The sequence below is a fragment of the Eubalaena glacialis genome, chromosome 1 (genome assembly GCF_028564815.1).
Source record: "Eubalaena glacialis isolate mEubGla1 chromosome 1, mEubGla1.1.hap2.+ XY, whole genome shotgun sequence".
Lineage (NCBI taxonomy): Eukaryota > Metazoa > Chordata > Mammalia > Artiodactyla > Balaenidae > Eubalaena > Eubalaena glacialis.
Window position 1 is genome coordinate 179,861,740 of NC_083716.1, and position 20,302 is coordinate 179,882,041.

General features: G+C 39.6%; 1 protein-coding gene across 2 annotated transcripts in view; it reads left to right on the top strand.

Moving 5' to 3' along the window:
* Window positions 1–19,954, top strand: part of ITGA6 (integrin subunit alpha 6) — a 77,536-nt gene extending 57,582 nt beyond the window's left edge. Inside the window, exons 12-26 of one of the 2 annotated variants that reach the window (XM_061184934.1) lie at window positions 206–366; window positions 534–677; window positions 2,181–2,296; window positions 2,412–2,601; window positions 2,689–2,772; window positions 2,869–2,948; window positions 3,100–3,177; window positions 3,265–3,367; window positions 4,758–4,931; window positions 5,116–5,214; window positions 5,315–5,425; window positions 5,523–5,621; window positions 12,181–12,306; window positions 15,372–15,501; window positions 17,685–17,772. In XM_061184934.1, coding sequence (XP_061040917.1) covers window positions 206–366; window positions 534–677; window positions 2,181–2,296; window positions 2,412–2,601; window positions 2,689–2,772; window positions 2,869–2,948; window positions 3,100–3,177; window positions 3,265–3,367; window positions 4,758–4,931; window positions 5,116–5,214; window positions 5,315–5,425; window positions 5,523–5,621; window positions 12,181–12,306; window positions 15,372–15,479 — 1,673 coding nt within the window. In that variant the 3' untranslated portion in view covers window positions 15,480–15,501; window positions 17,685–17,772. Of the gene's footprint in view, window positions 1–205; window positions 367–533; window positions 678–2,180; window positions 2,297–2,411; window positions 2,602–2,688; window positions 2,773–2,868; window positions 2,949–3,099; window positions 3,178–3,264; window positions 3,368–4,757; window positions 4,932–5,115; window positions 5,215–5,314; window positions 5,426–5,522; window positions 5,622–12,180; window positions 12,307–15,371; window positions 15,502–17,684 lie in introns of both variants that reach the window. The other variant, XM_061184926.1, reaches the window with a different exon arrangement.
* Window positions 19,955–20,302: the final 348 nt, after the last annotated feature.

Genomic DNA, 20,302 nt, shown 5'->3' on the forward strand with positions numbered 1-20,302 from the left:
ACAGCAATGGGTAGGAAAGCTTGATTTGAAACATCATAATTCAGTCAGAATGTACATTACCAGGAAATATGAAGGAAAACAATGGCAGTGGGAAAAAGTGTTCTAGGAGGGATTAAAATATATCAAAAAGGAACTCACCGTACTTATAGCTGCCTTGTGTATGAATGCACTTTTAAGTTGCCATGATTTTGTTGATTTCACCTAGCCATTGCGGGCACACTGGAGGCTGAAAAGGAAAGAAGAAAATCTGGGCTGTCATCAAGAGTTCAGTTTCGAAACCAAGGTTCTGAGCCCAAGTACACGCAAGAGCTCACTCTAAGCAGGCAGAAGCAGAAGGCGTGCATGGAGGAAACCCTCTGGCTCCAGGTGAGGGCTGCAGACAGATCAGTTCTTTAAAGGGGGTCCGTGGTGACACGTGGAGATTTCTGACATTTATACTAGCAACCCATCTTCCAGTACAAAGGAAAGCATTGTTTCGGAGTTCCCCAGTAGCATGTATATCATGCTTAACTGTATCTCTGCATACTTTCCAGGAAAATATCAGAGATAAACTGCGTCCCATCCCCATAACAGCTTCCGTAGAGATCCAAGAGCCAAGCACTCGGAGGCGAGTGAATTCGCTTCCAGAAGTTCTTCCAATTCTGAACTCAAACGAACCCAAGTCTGTTCATACAGATGTAAGTCTTTCTGACTTTCATTTTGCCAATTGTTTGCCATGTTATTATGCTATATCAAACATCTCTGAAGGCAATAGAACTAGTGATTGATTTGCTCTAAAGGCCATTGCTTTGTAGTAAATAAGCTTTTTAATGTATGCAAAGTTTGTTGCAGAAAATGTTTCCCAAATTAGCAGTGAACATACAGGATATAATTTGGAGCCAGATAGTATTTTTCTTAATAATTTTTGCCCACTGCAACTTATTGAGACTATAATTGACAGAACTTATTATTCTCACATCAAGTTTCTCCTGTAGCTGTATGTAGGAAGAAAAATGCATTGTATTTTACCACTGAGAACATTAAAATGTAGAAAACAAACTGTTGTTAGTCTGAACGTTAAAATCAAGGAGTATCAAAATTCAGCAAGGCAAAAATGTATTAACAGTGAAATAGTCATTTAGTGCCTAATGTAGCCTGTGTAATCTTAGGAAGAAAAATTTATATTGGATGGCTTGCTGTATACCTCTTATGAGGTGCGGTCTGTTTGCTAGGGTTTAGGATGGCTGAGATGCCAGATTAGGCTGGGGAGTGGTGACATCTCGATTTGGCGTTTTGTACTTGTTGTCAAAATCTAGTTCATACTGGAGTGTCCACTCTGAGGCACCTGGTTCTAATGGCTCACTGACGAAGGTTTTCACGAGTGAGTTAGGCTTGGGGGCTGATGCCTAAATCTGCACATTGTAGTGTTTATTGCCATCAAGCATAGTTCCTTGTATACTTTTCAATATACTCTCAATGTCATAGTCACATTAATATTTCTTGTGTATATTCCCAGCTCCATAGTCACGTTAAACATGACAAGCAAGGAGACCGTTTTCCTAATTATTTATCAGTGTGATTATTGAGAACCCCTTAGCACAGTGCAAGATACTCTGCCCTTTGCTTTCCTGACCTTGAACTCTGTTTCCCCATCTGTGCAGTGGGGCTCTGAATAGTATATGTCTCATAGGTCCCTTGTGAGGATTACATGAGTTAAAATATGTAATCAGGGAACATATGTATATGTATAACTGATTCACCTTGTTATAAAGCAGAAACTAATACACCATTGTAAAGCAATTATACACCAATAAAGATGTTAAAAAAAATAATGTAATCATGTGTTAGGTAGCACTGTCATTATTATTGGTAATTCTTACAGTAACCCTGTATAGTAGGAAGGTGGTATCCCATGTCACCTGTGATGAAACTTAGACTCTGAAAGGTTAAGTGACTTGCCCAAAGCCATACAACTGAGTGAGCAGCAGAGCCTTTACTACCCTACAGCACCTCAGTGCCTTGGCCAGAGTGTTCTGAAAACACAGTTTCATTAAAGGACAGAGTGGGCGTTTGATGCAAAGTATGTTTGTAGCTTGGATTCTGCTGTGGTAATTGTCACACAGGGAAATGAACTGTATGGAAACAGTCACCTATTTAGAGTCCTAAGTGATGTCAATTACAACGATTTTGTTTTCCTACAGGTGCACTTCTTAAAAGAGGGATGTGGAGAAGACAACGTATGTAACAGCAACCTTAAGCTAGAATATAAATTTTGTACCCGAGAAGGAAATCAAGACAAATTTTCTTATTTACCAATGTAAGAATTGCTCCATAGCACTAGCAAAAATGACTCTGGCTTTGCAGTGACTTTTTGTGAAGGGTTATTGAAAATGTATTGAGAACTTTGTCATTTTCCTTTTTTTTTTCAATAGTCAAAAAGGTGTACCAGAACTAGTTCTAAAAGATCAGAAGGACATTGCTTTAGAAATAACGGTGACGAACAGCCCTTCCAACCCAAAGAATCCCACCAAAGATGGTGATGACGCTCATGAAGCTAAACTCATTGCCACTTTTCCGGACACTTTGACTTATTCTGCATATAGAGAACTGAGGGCTTTCCCTGTAAGTATTTCTGGAGACCATGTTGGATGGAAAAAACATTGTGTGGCAAGTGAATGTGTTGTGATCTGGTATGTTCTTCTGTTACAGGAGAAACAGTTGAGTTGTGTTGCAAACCAGAACGGCTCACAAGCAGACTGTGAGCTTGGGAATCCTTTTAAAAGAAATTCCAGTGTAGGTGATGCCTTTACATACTGTATTTTAATGTTTTAAATAACATTACAGTGTCGATATGCTCAGTCTGTGTTAACAGCTATTTCTGTTTTTTAGGTTACTTTTTATTTGATTTTAAGTACAACTGAGATCACCTTTGACACCACAGATCTGGATGTTAATCTGAAGTTGGAAACGTAAGAGTTCTTTCAACCTTCCATTCAGAATTATTTCATGAAAACACAGCCAGTCAATGAATTGGCCTTTATCTAAATCATAAAAGAAGTGTAATTTAATGAGAACACTGACTGTTAAAATAAAACCCTATTGTTTCCTTTTCATTTTCAGAACAAGCAATCAAGATAATTTGGCTTCAATTACAGCTACAGCAAGAGTGGTTATTGAACTGCTTTTATCGGTCTCCGGGTAAGTGTTTGTGCTGAGCACAACAAATCAGTGTTTGAAAGAACCATTTACAATCCTCACTAAAACTGGTGTTTTTTAATTTAACAGAGTTGCTAAACCTTCCCAGGTGTATTTTGGAGGTACAGTCATTGGTGAGCAAGCTATGAAATCTGAAGAGGAAGTGGGAAGTTTAATTGAGTATGAGTTCAGGGTAAGTGGCTGCAGTTGGCCCTTCTGTTCTATGTACTGAAAGCTAACATGTGCTGTATATGGTCTTGAATATGTAATTTTAATAAATAATAATAAACATGATAAAGTGAGTTTGCCAACTTTTAAACACCATACTGGCTTAGTGTAAAAGTCATGTTTTCCAGAATGGAGAACCACAACTGTCATTCAACATAAGATTCTGTTCAGAATCCAGTTCAGTTTGGTCCTAGAGAGTTTTAATGTACATGTGGTGTAGAGAGAAAGGAAGAATCGATTTTTTCCCCTCCAGAGTCTGTCTATAAAACAAAAATCTCAAAGTAATTTCTATCTGGCTTTAGAATGTGTTATGATTTATTTCTTTCGCTATTATAAGGTCATCTCTCTTATTGCTTGTGGTTAACGTTCACGACCTTTCCCGAGCCCAGTTTTGTGATGGTGAATGTGGGTTTGGCGTATGCCAGTAAGGAAGACTAGTGGTTGCTCTGACCCATTTCAAAGTAGGCAATCACAGTGGCTCTTAGTCCAGCTGAATGAACATAATCTCATGGTACAGAGGTGGCTCCTAAGTCATAGGCAGGTTTAGGTCTGTGTGGCTCCAATCATGTTCCTGAAAACACAGTGACCGTTGTTGAGGTGAAAGTCTGAAATAGCAAGAATGGGCCCACCGGTGACTGCAACAGGGTGAAGAGGCAGAATTCTCCTCTGAAAGCATCTCTTAGCTCTGCAGACATGCATGGGACAGGTAGTGGGTGGTGGTCATGGCACCTAGGCAGGTGTGGCTGAAGAGAAGTCTGTGGGTTCCGGAGCAGTCCTCCACACAAACTCTTTCAATTTCTGCTGCAGGGAGTTGCTCCCTGCCCGCCCCCAGCTTGGACTCGTGGGTTCCTGGCTGCCAGAAGGGTCCTACTCCGGGTCTCTCAGTTGTTATCCCAAGCCTCCCCTGCATAGTAAGGACGGGGGCAGCTTCATTTTTGCAGCAGGTGGGGCTTCCCAGAAGCAGGTTGTGGGTGCACTGCCACCACACAGGCTTTGTCATCTGCCAGGCAGTGTGGTTACAGAGTGATACACAAACACACATGTGACTTTTTCCTGGGTCTGTTGAGAGCCTGGCTTATCTACACTGCAGATTCAGTTACAACAAAAGTTATTCCTGGATTGAATGGACAATTATTTCTCTTTGATCTCTTTTTTCTTTCTGTTTTTATTGACAGGAATCTTTAAGCACAAATCTCTATTTTGAATGCCCTATCCATACTCCATTTTTGGAAACTGTGCTTTTATTGTAGTATTATGCCAGATATTTTGGCTTTTTTCTCTTGGCAATAGGAACTGCTTACTTAATTTTATGTTGAGGGAATTACACTGAGATAATACGTATTATTTTCTAACAGGTGATTAACTTGGGCAAACCTCTTAAAAACCTCGGCACAGCAACCTTGAATATCCAGTGGCCAAAAGAAATTAGCAATGGCAAATGGTTGCTTTATTTGGTGAAAGTAGAATCCAAAGGATTGGAAAAGATAGCTTGTCAGCCACAAAAAGAAATAAACTTCCTGAAACTAAAGGTAGGTTGGTGGATTTTACCCTTAAATTATTTCTGCGCCTTTGGTGATGGGAGATGGGTGAAGATTAATTGTCAATCATGTGAATTTGGCATTATTTGGGAGGGAGTGCACAGTACAAGAGGTTTGTACAGTAGTGCCAAAAAATTACCTTAGGTGGAACTATTTTGGATATAATTCTTTTCAGGAGGCTCACAACTCAAGAAAGAAACGAGAAATTGCTGAAAGACAGACAGACGATGGTAGAAAATTTTCTTTATTTGCCGAAAGAAAATACCAGACCCTCGTAAGTATTTTTCAAGAGCTGTGAGTGTTTGACAGGAGGTGGCAGGAAGGCCTTCCCCAGACCACTGCGCTGTAATTCCTGCTCTTCCTTTTCCCCCCAGAACTGCAGCGTGAACGTGAACTGTGTGAACATCGGGTGCCCGCTCCGAGGGCTGGATAGCAAGGCCTCCGTGGTTCTGCGCTCGAGGCTCTGGAACAGCACGTTTCTGGAGGTGGGCTCCGCTGCCGGGCTGTGCCCCTCAAGTTGTCTGCCACCTCCCAGGACATTTACCTCTTCACTAATGCTTTCACTCACTTTGTCTCTGACAGGAGTACTCCAAGATGAACTACCTGGACATTCTCGTGCGGGCTTCCATTGATGTAACTGCTGCCACCGAGAATATTAAGCTGCCCAATGCAGGCACTCAGGTGAGGGGTCCCCGGGCTTCACTCAGCTCAGAGCAGATCTCTCTCCTCCACCCCATGCCCGTGGCCTGAGGATGTGCTGCTCTGGAACTCACTTCCCTCACAGCACTGTTATCCCCTTTAAGGAGAAAGCAGATGGTGTCTTAAGGTGCTGCCCACCCCAAGCAGTGTTTCAATAGAATCAAGCAGTGTTTCAATAGAATCATTGCAGAAAGAAGTGATTCCCGGGTCATCTCGATCTGTGGTGCATGGGGTAGATTTGAGAGCTCTTGGCTCAAGGAGAGAATGGGTGCACCTCCCAAGTCTATAAAGACCCCACGTCTTGTACCGCCCCTGATGCTTGTCACCATTGTCGGTGTGCCCCCAGTGACGGTAGCCTCACTGCATTATGGGGTAGCTCGTGGCATGTGTGGCCAGCAGCAGTTACTGGAAACAATCTCTATATAGGAATCCAGAGTTGAATCTTATAAAATCAGTCTCTGGTTATGGCCCCCTGGAACAACCCCAAAATAAGTCCTCTCTCTCAGCCACGTAGCAGCCTTTGAAATAATTGAAGGAAACTGTCATGCCTCCTCGGACAGGTCTCTTCAGAGCTAAGCACCCAGTTCTTCAGTTTTCCGTCCTGCCTGGCGCAGCTGAACTGGTTCCAGGTCTCTGCCCTTCCTGGGCCGGCCCCAGGCAGGGCTGAGCGGATGTGTGGTCTGCCTCCTTCAGCTTACCCTAACCTGCCTCCCAGTGTCTCAGACCCAAGCTTCTGTTAGTTCAGCCGAAAATTTGGTTTTTAAATGGTTGCTGAGGATTGTTTGCATTTCTAGCAGCTACCGTTTTTACGTTTGTGTTCTGCTGAAACCTCCAGGTGTTTTCATCAGAATGTGCTGTCAAGCTGTATTTCCCATATCCCACCCTTGAGCAAATTTTAAAAATCTAAATGCATGCCTTTAAGTGTATCCTCGCATTTTATGTGATTTACTTTTGGTCCGTTGTTTGGGTTTAAAACATAATTTTGAGTCTCGGTCATTTGCTCTCTGTTAACTTTCTATCCCTGCAAGCTTTATCTTTTTTAAAACCAAGAAGCATGCCTACTGTGTCTTCCTCCAGGTAATTAAAAAAACTATTGAACAGGACTAGGAGCTTGTGTACCACTAGTCAGAGGTTCCTTGTGGGGGTCTGGCACCCACAGGGGCTTTGTATCAAGCTCTCAAAGTAAACGCCTGCAGGTTACAGTTGGGAATGTTTTGCAAAAGAGAATGAATGGAGAAGGAAAGATTGTGAATTACTGTCCTGAAGCTGATCTACTGAGGTACTTATGACAGTGTCCTGGCTTCAGTCCTTTCACCAGCTGAAAATCCAGTGAGTCTCCCTGATCACCTTGGTTTCTGGGATATAGTGGCCCTTAGCTGTTAAAATTTATCATCCAAACCAGGACACGTTTATCTGGGCAGGATGCTGGGGCACCTGGTGCAAGCCAGGACTGTCCCAGGCTCACCAGGACGTACCCTCACCCTGGCCTTACATTATCTTTGCAGGTTACTCCAGCCCACCTTTCTACCTCTTATTAATAAGGCATCATAAGGACTGTCAACTAAACTACACTCTCCCTGAGAATCCTTTAACTCCCTCTCTGACTGAAGGCAGTTGCTATAACTTTCTGTGACTTTTAATCAGCAACCCTGAGAATCACTGAATTTTTAGAGTTGCAAAGAGAAAGAACACTTTAGGGGGAAGGGACTAACATTAATAAAACGTTAATTAAATGCCTACCATCTACTAGATGCTTTACCGATATGCTGTCATTTAGACTGCAGAAGAATGCCAAGGTAGACATTGTACCCACTTTACAAAAAAGGAAGCAGGCACAGAGAGGGGATGTCATTTGGGGTCCTGGATTGAAATCTGTACCTGTCTGACTTCAGGGTTCCTGTTCTTTGACTCTGTGATACTTGCTCCCCATTAAGTCCCCAAATCTCAAGTTTAGATGAGAAAACTTGAGTTCAAGGAAGGCTGTCTCTCCCTCAGGGTCACAGGACCAGCATGTGGAGTTAAGACCAGACCTCGGGCTCAAAGCTCCTCATCAGGTGCTCTTGTTTTCTCAAAGATAATGGAACTAAGTCCCCTCGTATCCAGTCTAATGGCTGGGTCACAAACGCAGATGAGGTTCTCCTGGGCATTTGATGTTCTTCGGGCTTTGAGAGCCCATGCCTACCAACGGGAATTGGAATCTTTGCTGTAATCCTACTTGATTTGTTTAATAATTGGTAGATTTGAAAACGGGTTATTAGTCTCATGTCTAGAACCCATTTCTTTTGAAAACCGAGACTTTTCTTTTAATCTCTAGTCTTCTGTTACCTCTTCTATTAACTGATTTCTGAGATACAGTAGTAGCTCAGATATATCTACACGTTTCTTTAGATTTTAAGGTGCAGTTTTGGGAGGCCTAAAGATTCAAGCTTAATTCAAGTGTCAGGATGCCTTCATTTTTTATTCCCTCACTTACTGAGGGTTTCAATTTCATTTATATCTTGGTTCCTCTCTCTTTTCCAGTGTCTAGATCATTTTTCTTTGGAGGTAGAAGCAAAGGAGGTTGAGTAATTCAGTCTTGTCTTTGGGTGTTAATATTGAAACATCTTCCCATTGCTTTTACTCTAATCCTGGCTTTAAAAAGATGAAAAAAAAAAACCTTTGTTTCCTTATAACCCAACTAATTTCAAGAGTTTTGTGTTCATTTCTTAATAAAACACTTTCAAGATATTGTTACAACAAAGTCAGAGAGAGCTGGTCACCTAACAGAAACAGCTAAGATGGTTACTAAAATTTTAGTATCAATTAAATTGATCCAATTAACAATCCAGTTAGCCATGGACACACTGTGTGCCTTCCCTGCAAAAATGCTAGAGAAGCAAAGTTGAACAAGATAGTGTCAATTGTGAAGAATTTCATGGTCTAGGAGATCGCGAACCGGGAGAGAATTGTTGAAGTAAGCCAAGGAAGAAGGAGATTACTTACAGGTTGTACTTATATACCCCCATTTCATTCCTAAGGAAGTAGGAAGAGGGTGTCTAAGCTTCCTGGCTGCCAAAGATGAGAAAGAATGTGATAGGTGAAAGTAGGCACATCATTTTTCAGGGGGAGGAGCTTTTCTTTTTTGGTTCTAAATTCAGAGAAGAACTTGAGATATGGATCCTTTTATAAGATGGATTTCTGATATGAAGAACACTCACTAAGGGGATGGTGTCTTTAATAGAGAGTTTTGTAAAAGATAGGAAAATCCCTTCATCGGGTGGTTTCTTATACTGATGTTCAATAAGAGCGTAGGATATTACATTACAGAGTGATTTAGGGAAACAGTTTGGCTGGGGGCAAGCTAATGTGGTCTCAGCACTGCTCGCTGGTGATGGAATTTAATGCATCAGCAGAGTTAAGCCCTTTTTCCCCTTACGGGCACATGATGGATGAGGTTCACATGCACAGGTCATCCCTATGGAAATGCCTAGATTTTAATGAAACCAAAAAAATTTTTTTTGTTTTTGGAGTTGGAGTAATTTCTACTGGCCTGAACCTGTCATTGTCCATCAGTAACAGTTGCTGTGACAAAATGAGACAAGGCTTCCCGAGCCCTGGGAGTCGCAGCTCACAGTTGGTCTCCCCTCACCCGATTCTAAGGCCAGCTCCACAACAACCCCCATTCTCAGTCCCAGCTGGAGACTGACTGTCTCACACACACACACACACACACACACACACACACACAGTTGACAATTTAAGGAAACAAACAATAAAATCGTGCTGACTGGCCTCTCTCACCTTCCTGGACCGCACTGTGGCCTTGCACACACTGGGTTTGCAGAGCACATCTGGCCTTTAAATGTGTGGCCCAGCCCCTAGCATCAGTCCTCAGTCTTTGATGCACAGTGAGTTGTTTTAGTTTTTAAAAGCCTCCAAGATCTGGTTTGAATGGTAGCCAGACCTGAGGCTTAGAGCTCTCAGCTGGTTTCCCCCTACACACCACCCCAGCCCCAACCCGCAAAATAAACTACCTTGTTCAGCCCTTATGCTGTTGGATTGCAGCCTTTTATGGGCATGGTTTCCCCCTATGATCAGCCATTTAAGAGGCTCTGGTATGCTGTGTGACTATAAGGCTGCTTGCCCTTGCCATGGACCAGTTTCCACTCTCCACTTCAAGCTTTCATCAGAGCTTATTCTTAAACATGAGGATGGCCCTTCCAAGTCATCACCTTGCCCCAGGGACACACTGTGTGGCTTCCCTATGCTACATACTAGGGAAGCAAAGTTAAATGAGATAAAGCATAGGCTAATTGAAATAATCTTTTTATTTTAGAATAGTCTGGCTTAGCAGTCACATCAACTATATTACTTCTTCACCGGTCTCTCACCATTCTTTCTTCCCTACTTCGTGGGTACCCCTCTGCTTGAACCAGTAATCTCAAGAAAGGGTTGTTTTAGCTTAAAGCTAGGACACCTGTTGTGGGAAGGGAGGCAACAGAAGTGAGCCATGAGGCCCTCCCTGGGGCTGGGAGCTTGAGTGAAACCTCATTGAGAGCATAACAGGAAACATAGTAGCTGAGAAAGGTGTTTATGCTAAAAACTCTAAAAGTGAATTCTTTCCTATTAAATGTTTAAAGGAAAGCAGTTCTTGCTTTTAAGTATATTCTATAAGCCAAAGGAGGTTGAGAAGCTGTTTTCTAGGATAAGTAAGAAGGGAAGTACTTTAAGAGATTTTTAAAGAAAGAGTTCTAGTATAGTAGTATTGAATCACAGTGTAGACATAGAAGCATTTTTAGGCAGCATCCAGAATTCAATATTAATTTAGAATACGTGAATAGAAACATTTCTCAGAAATTAAGTTGTTCCCTCTAAGTTTTCTTTACCCTTCACTTTATATTCTCTAAATTCAAAAATATCAGAAACTTCAAACTGGTAGATCTCTAATCAGTATAGTTTACAAAATCATATTTGTAGCTTTCACCAGGTCTTTTATGTGCTTTGAAAAATCATCTCCTGGGGGAAAAAAGTCTCCTGGCGGTACAAAAATCCACTTGAATTCTAAACCCATGTAACCAAGTTGTAGCAAATTGCCATAAGCAACTTTTTAGATTTCTAAATAAACACTATTTCTATTTAATTGGTATTTGCCAGCTATCAAATGTTTAGAACTTAAGCTTCTCATCAGCTGCCACTTAAAGCTCTAAGCTGCCTCTGAATGAATCCAGAGTCTAGTTCGTCTATACACATTGTTGTAGAAGATGACACCAAGCCATTTCAGGAAATTTTATTCTTTATGAGGATCTTCAGTTTGCTATCCTGTTACTGAACTCAGGTTTGGCTTCTTGTCGCTCAAGAATCCAGTTGTGAGAGAGAAGTGTTAGGTAGAAGAAAAGATAGCTTTGTTGAGGAAGCTGGCAATCCTGGGGAGAAGGTGGACTTGTTTGCCAAAGAACCAACTCCCCAGGTTTTGCTCAGAGATTATGTAGGGAAAAGAGGAGGGGCTACGTGCTGGAGAGGAGGTAATCTTCTAAGTTCAGAGATGACCGTCTCAGTCCTATGGTTCCAAGTAGCTGTCAGCTGGGGGCGCCCTGTAGGGTCCTGCTCGGTTTCAACCCTAAGGAAGAATTAGAATGGTATCCATCTAATGCCTCTAATACCATCTAATAGCTCCATCCCTATTTTTATATTTCATAATGTCTTTAAAATCTGAGGGAGGAATGTAGGCTTATTGTGCATAAACAGACCCTTTTGTTGCCATTGTTGGATGCTTAATTAAGAGAGGTGACCATTCTCAAAAAGATACCAGGTTATATAGATGTAACAAGATTGGGGTTGTGTCCCTATTGATAATTGTTGAAACTTGGTGATGAATAAATGATGGTTCATTATACAGTTTTCTCTACTTTTGTTGATTACAAAAATTTTAAAAACATAAGTTAGCAAAGAAATAATTACTTTGTCAAAACACAGTCCAGGACTTCCCTGGTGGCGCAGTGGTTAAGAATCCGCCTGCAAATGCAGGGGACACGGGTTCGAGCCCTGGTCCGGGAAGATCCCACATGCCACGGAGCAGCTAAGCCCGTGCACCACAACTACTGAGCCTGCGCTCTAGAGCCACGAGCCACAATTACTGAGCCCGTGAGCCACAACTACTGAAGCCCACATGCCTAGAGCCTGTGCTCCACAACAAGAGAAGCCACCACAATGAGAAGCCCATGCACCGAAACGAAGAGTAGCCCCCGCTCGATGCAACTAGAGAAAGTCCACACGCAGCAACGAAGACCCAATGCAGCCAAAAAAATAAATAAATAAATAAATAAATTTATTTAAAAAAAAAAACCACAATCCAGCATTTTCCAGGTTCTGGGAAAAGATCTCCAAGAAATGTCTCTTAAAGCAGTATTCCGTTACTAAAGGAAAGGATCTCACATCAAAAAGACATCTCATCCGTCCATAGGCTACATTGACCAAAATGTGTCTGGAAGCAGAATTAGTAATATAAACTCATGGTTTAATTCTCACCTCAGTTTATAATATTGCTTTCTTTTATGCCCCATAGGTTCGTGTGACTGTGTTTCCCTCAAAGACTGTAGCTCAATATTCAGGAGTACCTTGGTGGATCATCCTAGTGGCTATTCTTGCTGGGATTTTGATGCTTGCTCTATTAGTATTTTTACTATGGAAGGTAAGTCATATCTGGCACTTGAGTTTTGTGATACAAACTTTATTTCAGGTTTTTTAAAAAGTAAATTAACACTGATAGTATATACATTTTTTTTCATTGCTTCCTTTTCCCAACATTTTACTATGAAACTTTTCCAACATACAGCAAACTTGAGAATTATACAATGAACATCTGAATATCTGTCTTAACATTTTGTATTTAAAGGTATATAGTATTTGTACATTATAAGGAGTTTCTTAAGTGTGTAAATTTCGGTGTTTTTCACATATAATTTAGCACGTTTGGCAAATAACAATTTAAAAAATTTTACCACTATGACCTTTTCTTCATCTAAGGTCAAATTCTGAATCTAAGCCGAATTGTTGGGTATTACATCAATCAGAATCTGTATCCCGATTAACTTCAACTTTTGTAAAGAAACGTTCATGGCAGCAGTTGGGGCTTGTTACAGTTGCAGCTAGATTAGGAATAGGAAAGCATGAAATTAATGAATCCCAAAGTAGTTATCATGGCCTATATCAAACATAAGGAAGATCTGTGTTTAATATGATGTTCTTCATTAGAATTTGGCCCTGCAAATATAATGTATCTTCCTCCTGCTTTCTACCAGTAAATAGTCTACATTACAAAAAATGTATGAGATGTTGCATACTTTTGTTGCCAGAGATTATGACCTATAGATTTTGGATTATTCTCAGTGAGTAATGGAGGTTCACAGACCTTTATCAACCTTTGTCAACAATCACAACTTGTAAAAAACTCAGTTTGTAATGACTTATTCGGCAGCACAACTTGACATGATGTGAAGAGAGGCTCTTTATGGTCTTTATCCTTTACTCATTAGTCTCACTGCAGAAATACTAATGTTTTGATTACTGTGACATTATGTATTCAGTGTATTACTTTTCTAAAATGCCAAAAATTCTGGGTTTCCAAACACGTCTGGTCTAGAGGTTAACGGATTATGAAACTTGACCGACAATGTCTAGGATCAAACTATCCTTATCTTTTCCTTGGATCCAAGAGTATAATGGACAAGGGTTCAGGATATTCTCACTTTCAAATATTGGGCATCTCTTTTTCACTTTATTTTTCCAAGTAACTTCCTCTTGCCAAGATAATTTTCTGAGATAATTTTCCTGTGTCCTCCAGTTGTGTGATTGAAGCTTGGTATCTGCTTATGCCAAGAGCCATCCTCCCATGGGATGTTAGCCAGTCCTACCTCTGATGTTTACTTCAGGTAGTAGGTTTGTCTGATGAGCACAGCCAGCCAATATAGGAGATGCTCTGGAAATTATTATGATATCAAAAACTGAATGCAAGGTTTGATATTTGAGGATGGCCTTCTGCTGCTCTCCAGAAGAGGTCACAAGAACAATCTTTTTCAGAACAGATCTTATGGGCAGTCTCTGATGAGGGAAAGTTGAGAGTTAAGAAACCCAAGCTATATAATCTTGGACAAATCATTTCACCTCCCTGGGGCACTGGTTTGCCTTAGCTGCTTAGTAAGTGGGTTGGACTAGTAATAAAAATGAAAATCATTTTTATTACTTTATGCTTTTCTTTCTGAAACTGAACTGTTTGCTTTTATGTGCTAAAATAATACACTTTGAGGACCAGAGAGGACTCTGGTTCAGTGGCCTTTAAATTGGGTTTTGCACATCCACGTAGGTGCCAAGACAAAGCTACGCAGGTGGGGCTAGGGGCAGTATCCCCACTTCAACCAGAGCTGTTGTGACTTTATCTGCTTTGAACATAGGGATTCTGCATAGGGTTTTGTTTGAGGGTATAAGAGAAAAGTCCTCCAGCCTGGTCCAGTCACCGTCATTTTGTAAACAAAGATGCTCACGCGCATGGATATTAAGAATGTTGCCAAGTTAGAGGCATAACAAGGACTCTTGGTTCGTGGTTCATTCCTTTTCCCACCATATTTACTAGCACGTGTTACTGAAAGTTGGCTGGGTGTGCTCACTGTATAATAAATTAAATGTCAGAAATAAATATCCAGATAAATAGCCTAGATCAACAGCCTGGATCAACGCTGTGCAGTAAAACTTTCTGTAATAATGGAGATGTTCTGAAGCTGCACTGTCCATTATGGTAATCGCTAGTCACATGTGGCTGTTGAGCACTTGGAATATGGCTAGTGCAACGGAGGTATTGACTTTTAAATTTAATTTAAATTTGAATAGCCTCACGTGGTTAGTAGCTACCACACTGTACAAAGCAGATCAAGATTTGTACTTCATGAGTTGCCAGGCTAGGCTGCAGAGTTTTCCAGGAGGGCAGAAATTGTTCAATCAAGTTATATATCAAAGGGCGGTTCCATGGCCTTATGAACTAGATAAAAGTAAGTAGAAAAAGTTCTCCACGGTTGAATGAGGAAATTATAGTAGAAAGTGGAATTATACCTTTATACTCATTTAGAGTGACCTAACCTGAGGAGCACAGGTTCCTACCACTTAAGTGTTACATGGTGGTTCAGAATTTGGGAAACTGACAAAGCTGTCGTTGTTTCATGACAGTGTATTTGAATTTATATTGTGATTTACCCCCACCAAGGCCCCAAGCAAATGGCATTTATTCCATAAAATTCACTGTGAAGGGCAGAAAAATATTCACAGAATCTATTTTATTTGGATTTGTGCTAAGCCTTAGAGAATTTATTCTTTAAACTTTGAATCAGTAAACTGTAGATGTCAATCTTTTGCCTATTTTTAGACTCCATATTCCCTGCAAGAAGAAACCACCCAAAGCTGTAATCAGATGTGTATATATTTTCCCTTTTAGGATGATTTTGGTCCTTAGGATTTGTTACAAATAGAAAAATCAATCAGCTAATGTCATCCATATAAATATTTGACCAGAGACCCATGATAGTAGAGTTGGGTTAATTGCTGTCACCATGTAGTATAGCGCAGGGGCTGGTCCCTTTTGGTTGATCCATAGTGGTCTCTTTGTAAAACAAGCTGTAAGTAGAAAACAGGTTAAAATCTGAGATTTTCTTTTGTTTAGCTTTTATACACAAAACTGTAACACTGACTAAATACCTTGCTTCCTTGTAGTGTGGTTTCTTCAAGAGAAATAAGAAAGATCATTATGATGCCACATATCACAAGGCTGAGATCCATGCTCAGCCGTCTGATAAAGAGAGGCTTACTTCTGATGCATAGTATTGATCTACTTCTGTAATTGGTAATTGATCAATGTTTTTTAATTGCTAGCTGTGGGACCCGCTATGGTTGTGGTGGCTAACTTTAAAAGCAACAGCTTGCTGTGTGTGTCCCATTAACAGATGTTTCCAAATGTCCACACTGGCTTGCCTTGCTTGGATTTATTTCATTTATTTCACTTGAAAGTTTACAGTTTTTAAAAAAATGCACAAAGAATCTTTCATTGCAGGTGAGTAATTTTGTGTTGTTGTTGTTATTAAACATTACCCACAGCAATGAAGAAAACAGCAATCTATGTACACACAAAAGGAGGCTCTAGACCTCCACAGTAGCCCAGTTTGCCATGTGTTGTTAATCCAGTATGTAGCATCTCACTTGGAATTTCAAAGATGCATAAGAAATCATCCCAGATTTCTTGTCCATTTTGGAATTTCCCACAGATAGAAGCTTGTGTTGACTGCCTCATTAACCTATTGCATGTTGGAAACATTGTGTTTCTCTTGAAGAGAAGCCTTTCTCACTGTCATCTTTTTGATCTCCTTGCTATGAAGTGATGGGGGAAGGCTTGGAATGCTTTTATATTGTTGCTCAGAAATTGTTTTATGCTAGCTAAGCATGCAACTTCCTTTCCTTGCATATCTACTATGGGTCAAAGACCATTGCAACAAACTCTAACTATTGGCGTGATGGACATTATGGTCAACTTCAGAAGATGATTCTTTGCCAACATGGCCTTCAATATACAAAATTCTAATATAAAAATGCTCTGGACAGTTTATTTCAGAACGTTGTAATGGAGTTTGACCTTGTTCCTTGTTCCTAGAGATTTTTTTCAACCTTGGGTCTCAGTTGATTTTAAGTTTGTATTTGGCTTCTCTTATTTGTAAATCCACGGAAATGGGAATGGCAGAGATTCCTTTTTCCATTTCTGTGGGCATGAGAGGGTAGAATTACCCCTATAATCCCTTTCCATGGCACTGTCACGATGAATCCCAATTCCATTTCAGTTTTATGTATCACCCTTGATTTCTTCCTTGTTTAAATGGGGCAAGAGCCACATATTGTAATAGATAGGTGTTTTGGCTTTTTTGCAGAAAATAGAAAAGGCCTTAGAACAAAACTTCTTGGTCCATTTTTCCCATTGACTCAGTGATAACTTCGTACATAATTTTATTTTGCCCCATGCCATTTTTATAACTTAACATCATTCAAAACAAATGTTCTGTTCCTGTTGATGTCACAGAGTAAACACATTAATCAACCATTCTAAGTGTCTTCCTCATCCACCTTTTATCTGCATTTTTAAATTAAAAACACATCTTTTTAAAAAATACATATATATTTTATTCACTTAAAAAATTCAATCTGATTTTTAAATTTCCAGATATGTTCTCAATAAAAATCTACTTTGGATCAGATTGAATATTTTTTTAAAGATCAATAAAATATATATTCATTAATAATTTAAATGTAAATGTTGTCTTTTCGCCAAAAAAAAAGAAATTAGGGGATGCTCTGAAATTCAGTCAAGTGATAGTTTCCTCAAATTCCTTGCAGTACATAAATGATTTTATTGCAGGACACAGTTACTACATGATTTATTAATGAAACAGCTTAGTTTGGAAGCTTTGTTTGGAAATCCAGGCAGTATAAATTACCTTCTAGCTATTGAGAGATGAGTACTGGAGCCTTGGAGGAGAGATTTCTTAAATTGACCCACTTCAAGTAGTAATTTATAAAATATTTGTGACCTCATTTCCATTTTGTTAGTGGAAGAGGGCATGAAATAATCTTTGGTGTATGGCCTTGAAAAAAATTTGTTCTTGAAACTAACATGATGTTCTAATAATCTGAAAATTAGATCTTTTATGTACAGTATTGTGATTATAAAAAATGGAAGCACTGTTTCATAAGCTCTTCAACTGTTAGAGGCAACTAACATTGTTATAAGATGGAAAGACAAGATGGAAAAAGGGACTTTTCTTCCAGTTTTACAGCTGTTCTCTTCCGTTTATCCCCACCAGCTGTTATCATTTCTTTTTGACCTATTGGTTCCTTCTTAAAAGAAAACCATGACTTTTATTCTTTGTCCAAGTCCAAAGTTAGGCATAGCTGAACAGAAAGCTTAGACATTGCCATCTAGTGGACTTTTGCTCTTGTTGGAATTATTTAATTTGTTTCTGTGTCTTTCTCCCCCGCCTCCAGTGTGGATTCTTTAAACGCTCTAGGTACGACGATAGTGTTCCCCGATACCATGCTGTAAGGATCCGGAAAGAGGAGCGAGAGATCCCAGATGAAAAATATAATGATAACCTTGAAAAAAAACAGTGGATCACAAGGTGGAATGAAAATGAAAGCTACTCCTAGGGGGGCCAAAAAAGCTTCACAGTACCCAAACTGCTTTTTTTTTTTTTTTTCCCCAACCCAGAAATTTCAATGGATTGAAAAGCCTGTTCAATACCTGAATATAGATTTCAGACAGACTACACACAGTACAAGCCTACAGTTTTAACTGTGGACATTGTTATGTAGCCTGAGGCTCCTGTTTTGCACGGCCAATTTGAAGGCTGTTGGAATGGATTTTTCTTTAACTGCCTTAATTTAATGTTCCGGGTTGCCTTTGTTTTTGGTGTGACTGACTTACCTGTGCTGGGGAAGGACCTGCCACATCCTCTTGATGGTATAGCTGGAAGAAGCCACCACAACCACTGCGCCAACAGAGTGACCGTCCTGACCTCGGCACCACCTCTGCAAATGCTCTTCTCACAGGACCAGAGAAGCTGCAAGTCAACTGTCCTGCGTCACAGGACTATGCCGTCAGGGTAGCTGTGTTCAATTTAAAGTGCTCCCATAAATTAAGTGTGCAATAGAAGGTGATGCTGCCATCCTGCCATCTTTTTCCATTTCCTAGATGTGTGAATACCTGCTCACACCAAATACACAGAGGTTTAATTCCCCTTTGACTAAAACACACAGGCATAACAGATTTGAATGCTAGTTATACTTATTTGTATATGGTATTTATTTTTCTTTTTTACAAACCATTTTGTTATTGACTAACAGGCCAAAGATTCTCCAGTTTACCCTTCAGGTTGGATTAAGCAATCAGAATTAGAACACAAGAGGTCGTTGGTTGGACCTAAATTATTGACTGCCTAAAGAAAACAGTAATTCTTTATAAATGTATCAGAGTTGTTATACTTTACAGATAAGTTTAAGTTATTAAAACATCTCCCTTCATGACAGCCCTCACCCCCTCCCTCCAGACCCAAAACATTTAAGAAATAGGATTTAGCTGTAAGATGTTTAATTCTTAAAGACAGCAGATATTTTTTAGTTTAGAGCCCTGTGTGATATTTCTGAATTTCATGCTATAACTTTCAGGAACTCTTGGAAATGATGGGATTGTTTGTTGGACTTTAGTGCAGTTTAGTCACTGCTGAAAATACTGTATATTCAGGACTTGAAAGAAACGGTGAGTGCCTAGGGTGGACCCAAACCGATCCAGCGTAAGACTACTGAATACCTGATACCAAAAGTCAGAACATCGTTGCTTTGACATTTTTAAATGTTATTGGAAGCATTTAATCAGTGAGTTGATGTTCTGTTTTTCGCTTTGTTTCCTCTCCTGTCTGCATCCCCCAAAAGACTTTGACTACTCTAAAAAAGAACTTTAAGTTGTTTAATTTTAAAGATGAAGGGGAGGGAGGAGGAAGATATTATTATATAATACATTCAATAGAGATTGAATAGATATGAAAACTAAATTTTAAAAAATCACTGTACTTCAAAATGTTAAGTTATATGGGACGCAACAGCAAACAGGTGCTAATTTGTTTGGCTATAGTGTAAGCAGCATCTCAGAATCTTTTAAAAGAACAAAATACAGCTACGTGTGCCATTGTTGCTTTGGAGTTTTAATTTTTTTTTTCTTTTCAGAAATGTTATGCCCTTAAGATACTAGTTGTACTTTGGAATTTTCAAAACAAAAATAGTTTTATAAGTGATATTTTTTTACAAAGATTTCTCTAAAACAGGTCATAACAGTGTTTAAAATCTCAGTTTCTTGCTTAGGTAACTTGCAACCTAGTGCACTGGCTTATAGGTTGCTCAGAAGCTGATATTTTGAAAGTGTTTATAGACCTTTGTTATAAAAATGAATGTCCTAAAAGGGGGGGGGGTACAAGGGTGGTTCAACAACAAAAGAATCAAGAATGTAGTGGTGTTTAAATTTATAGTTGTTAAAAATGTCATCTCAAGTCAAGTCACTGGTCTGTTTGCATTTGATACATTTTAATACTAACTAGCATTGTAAAATTATTTCATGATTAGAAAAATACCTGTGGATATTTGTATAAAAGTGTGAAATAAATTTTTTTATGAAAGTGTTCATTGCTTAGTAACACAGCATTGTATATGTGAAATTATAAATAATGTGAATTGCCTTTCTTTTTATTTCATCAAACTAAACTGTAAAGTTTTTCGTGTTTTTATTTATATGGGACACTAAGAATAATCTCACATCAGCCAAAGATATTAGTGCCCCCCCCAAAATGCAATGTAAATGTGATTGATGGGTTTTTTTCCCTTTTGGCTCTACTGTTCAGTTGAGAATATTTTCAAAAGAAAATGATCTTACAGCTGGTTTGTTCAAGATACCTACAAATTGGGAGATGTCTGTATGTGTTGATTCATTTGCTTCAGAGGCTTATGATGCCTGTGAAGGATAGGGCGTCATTTAGCAATGATACCATGGCATGAAGAGAAAAGTTCTTATGGCTAAGTTGCTTTCTTCTTAGAACACACTTTGGATGTGAGAGCAG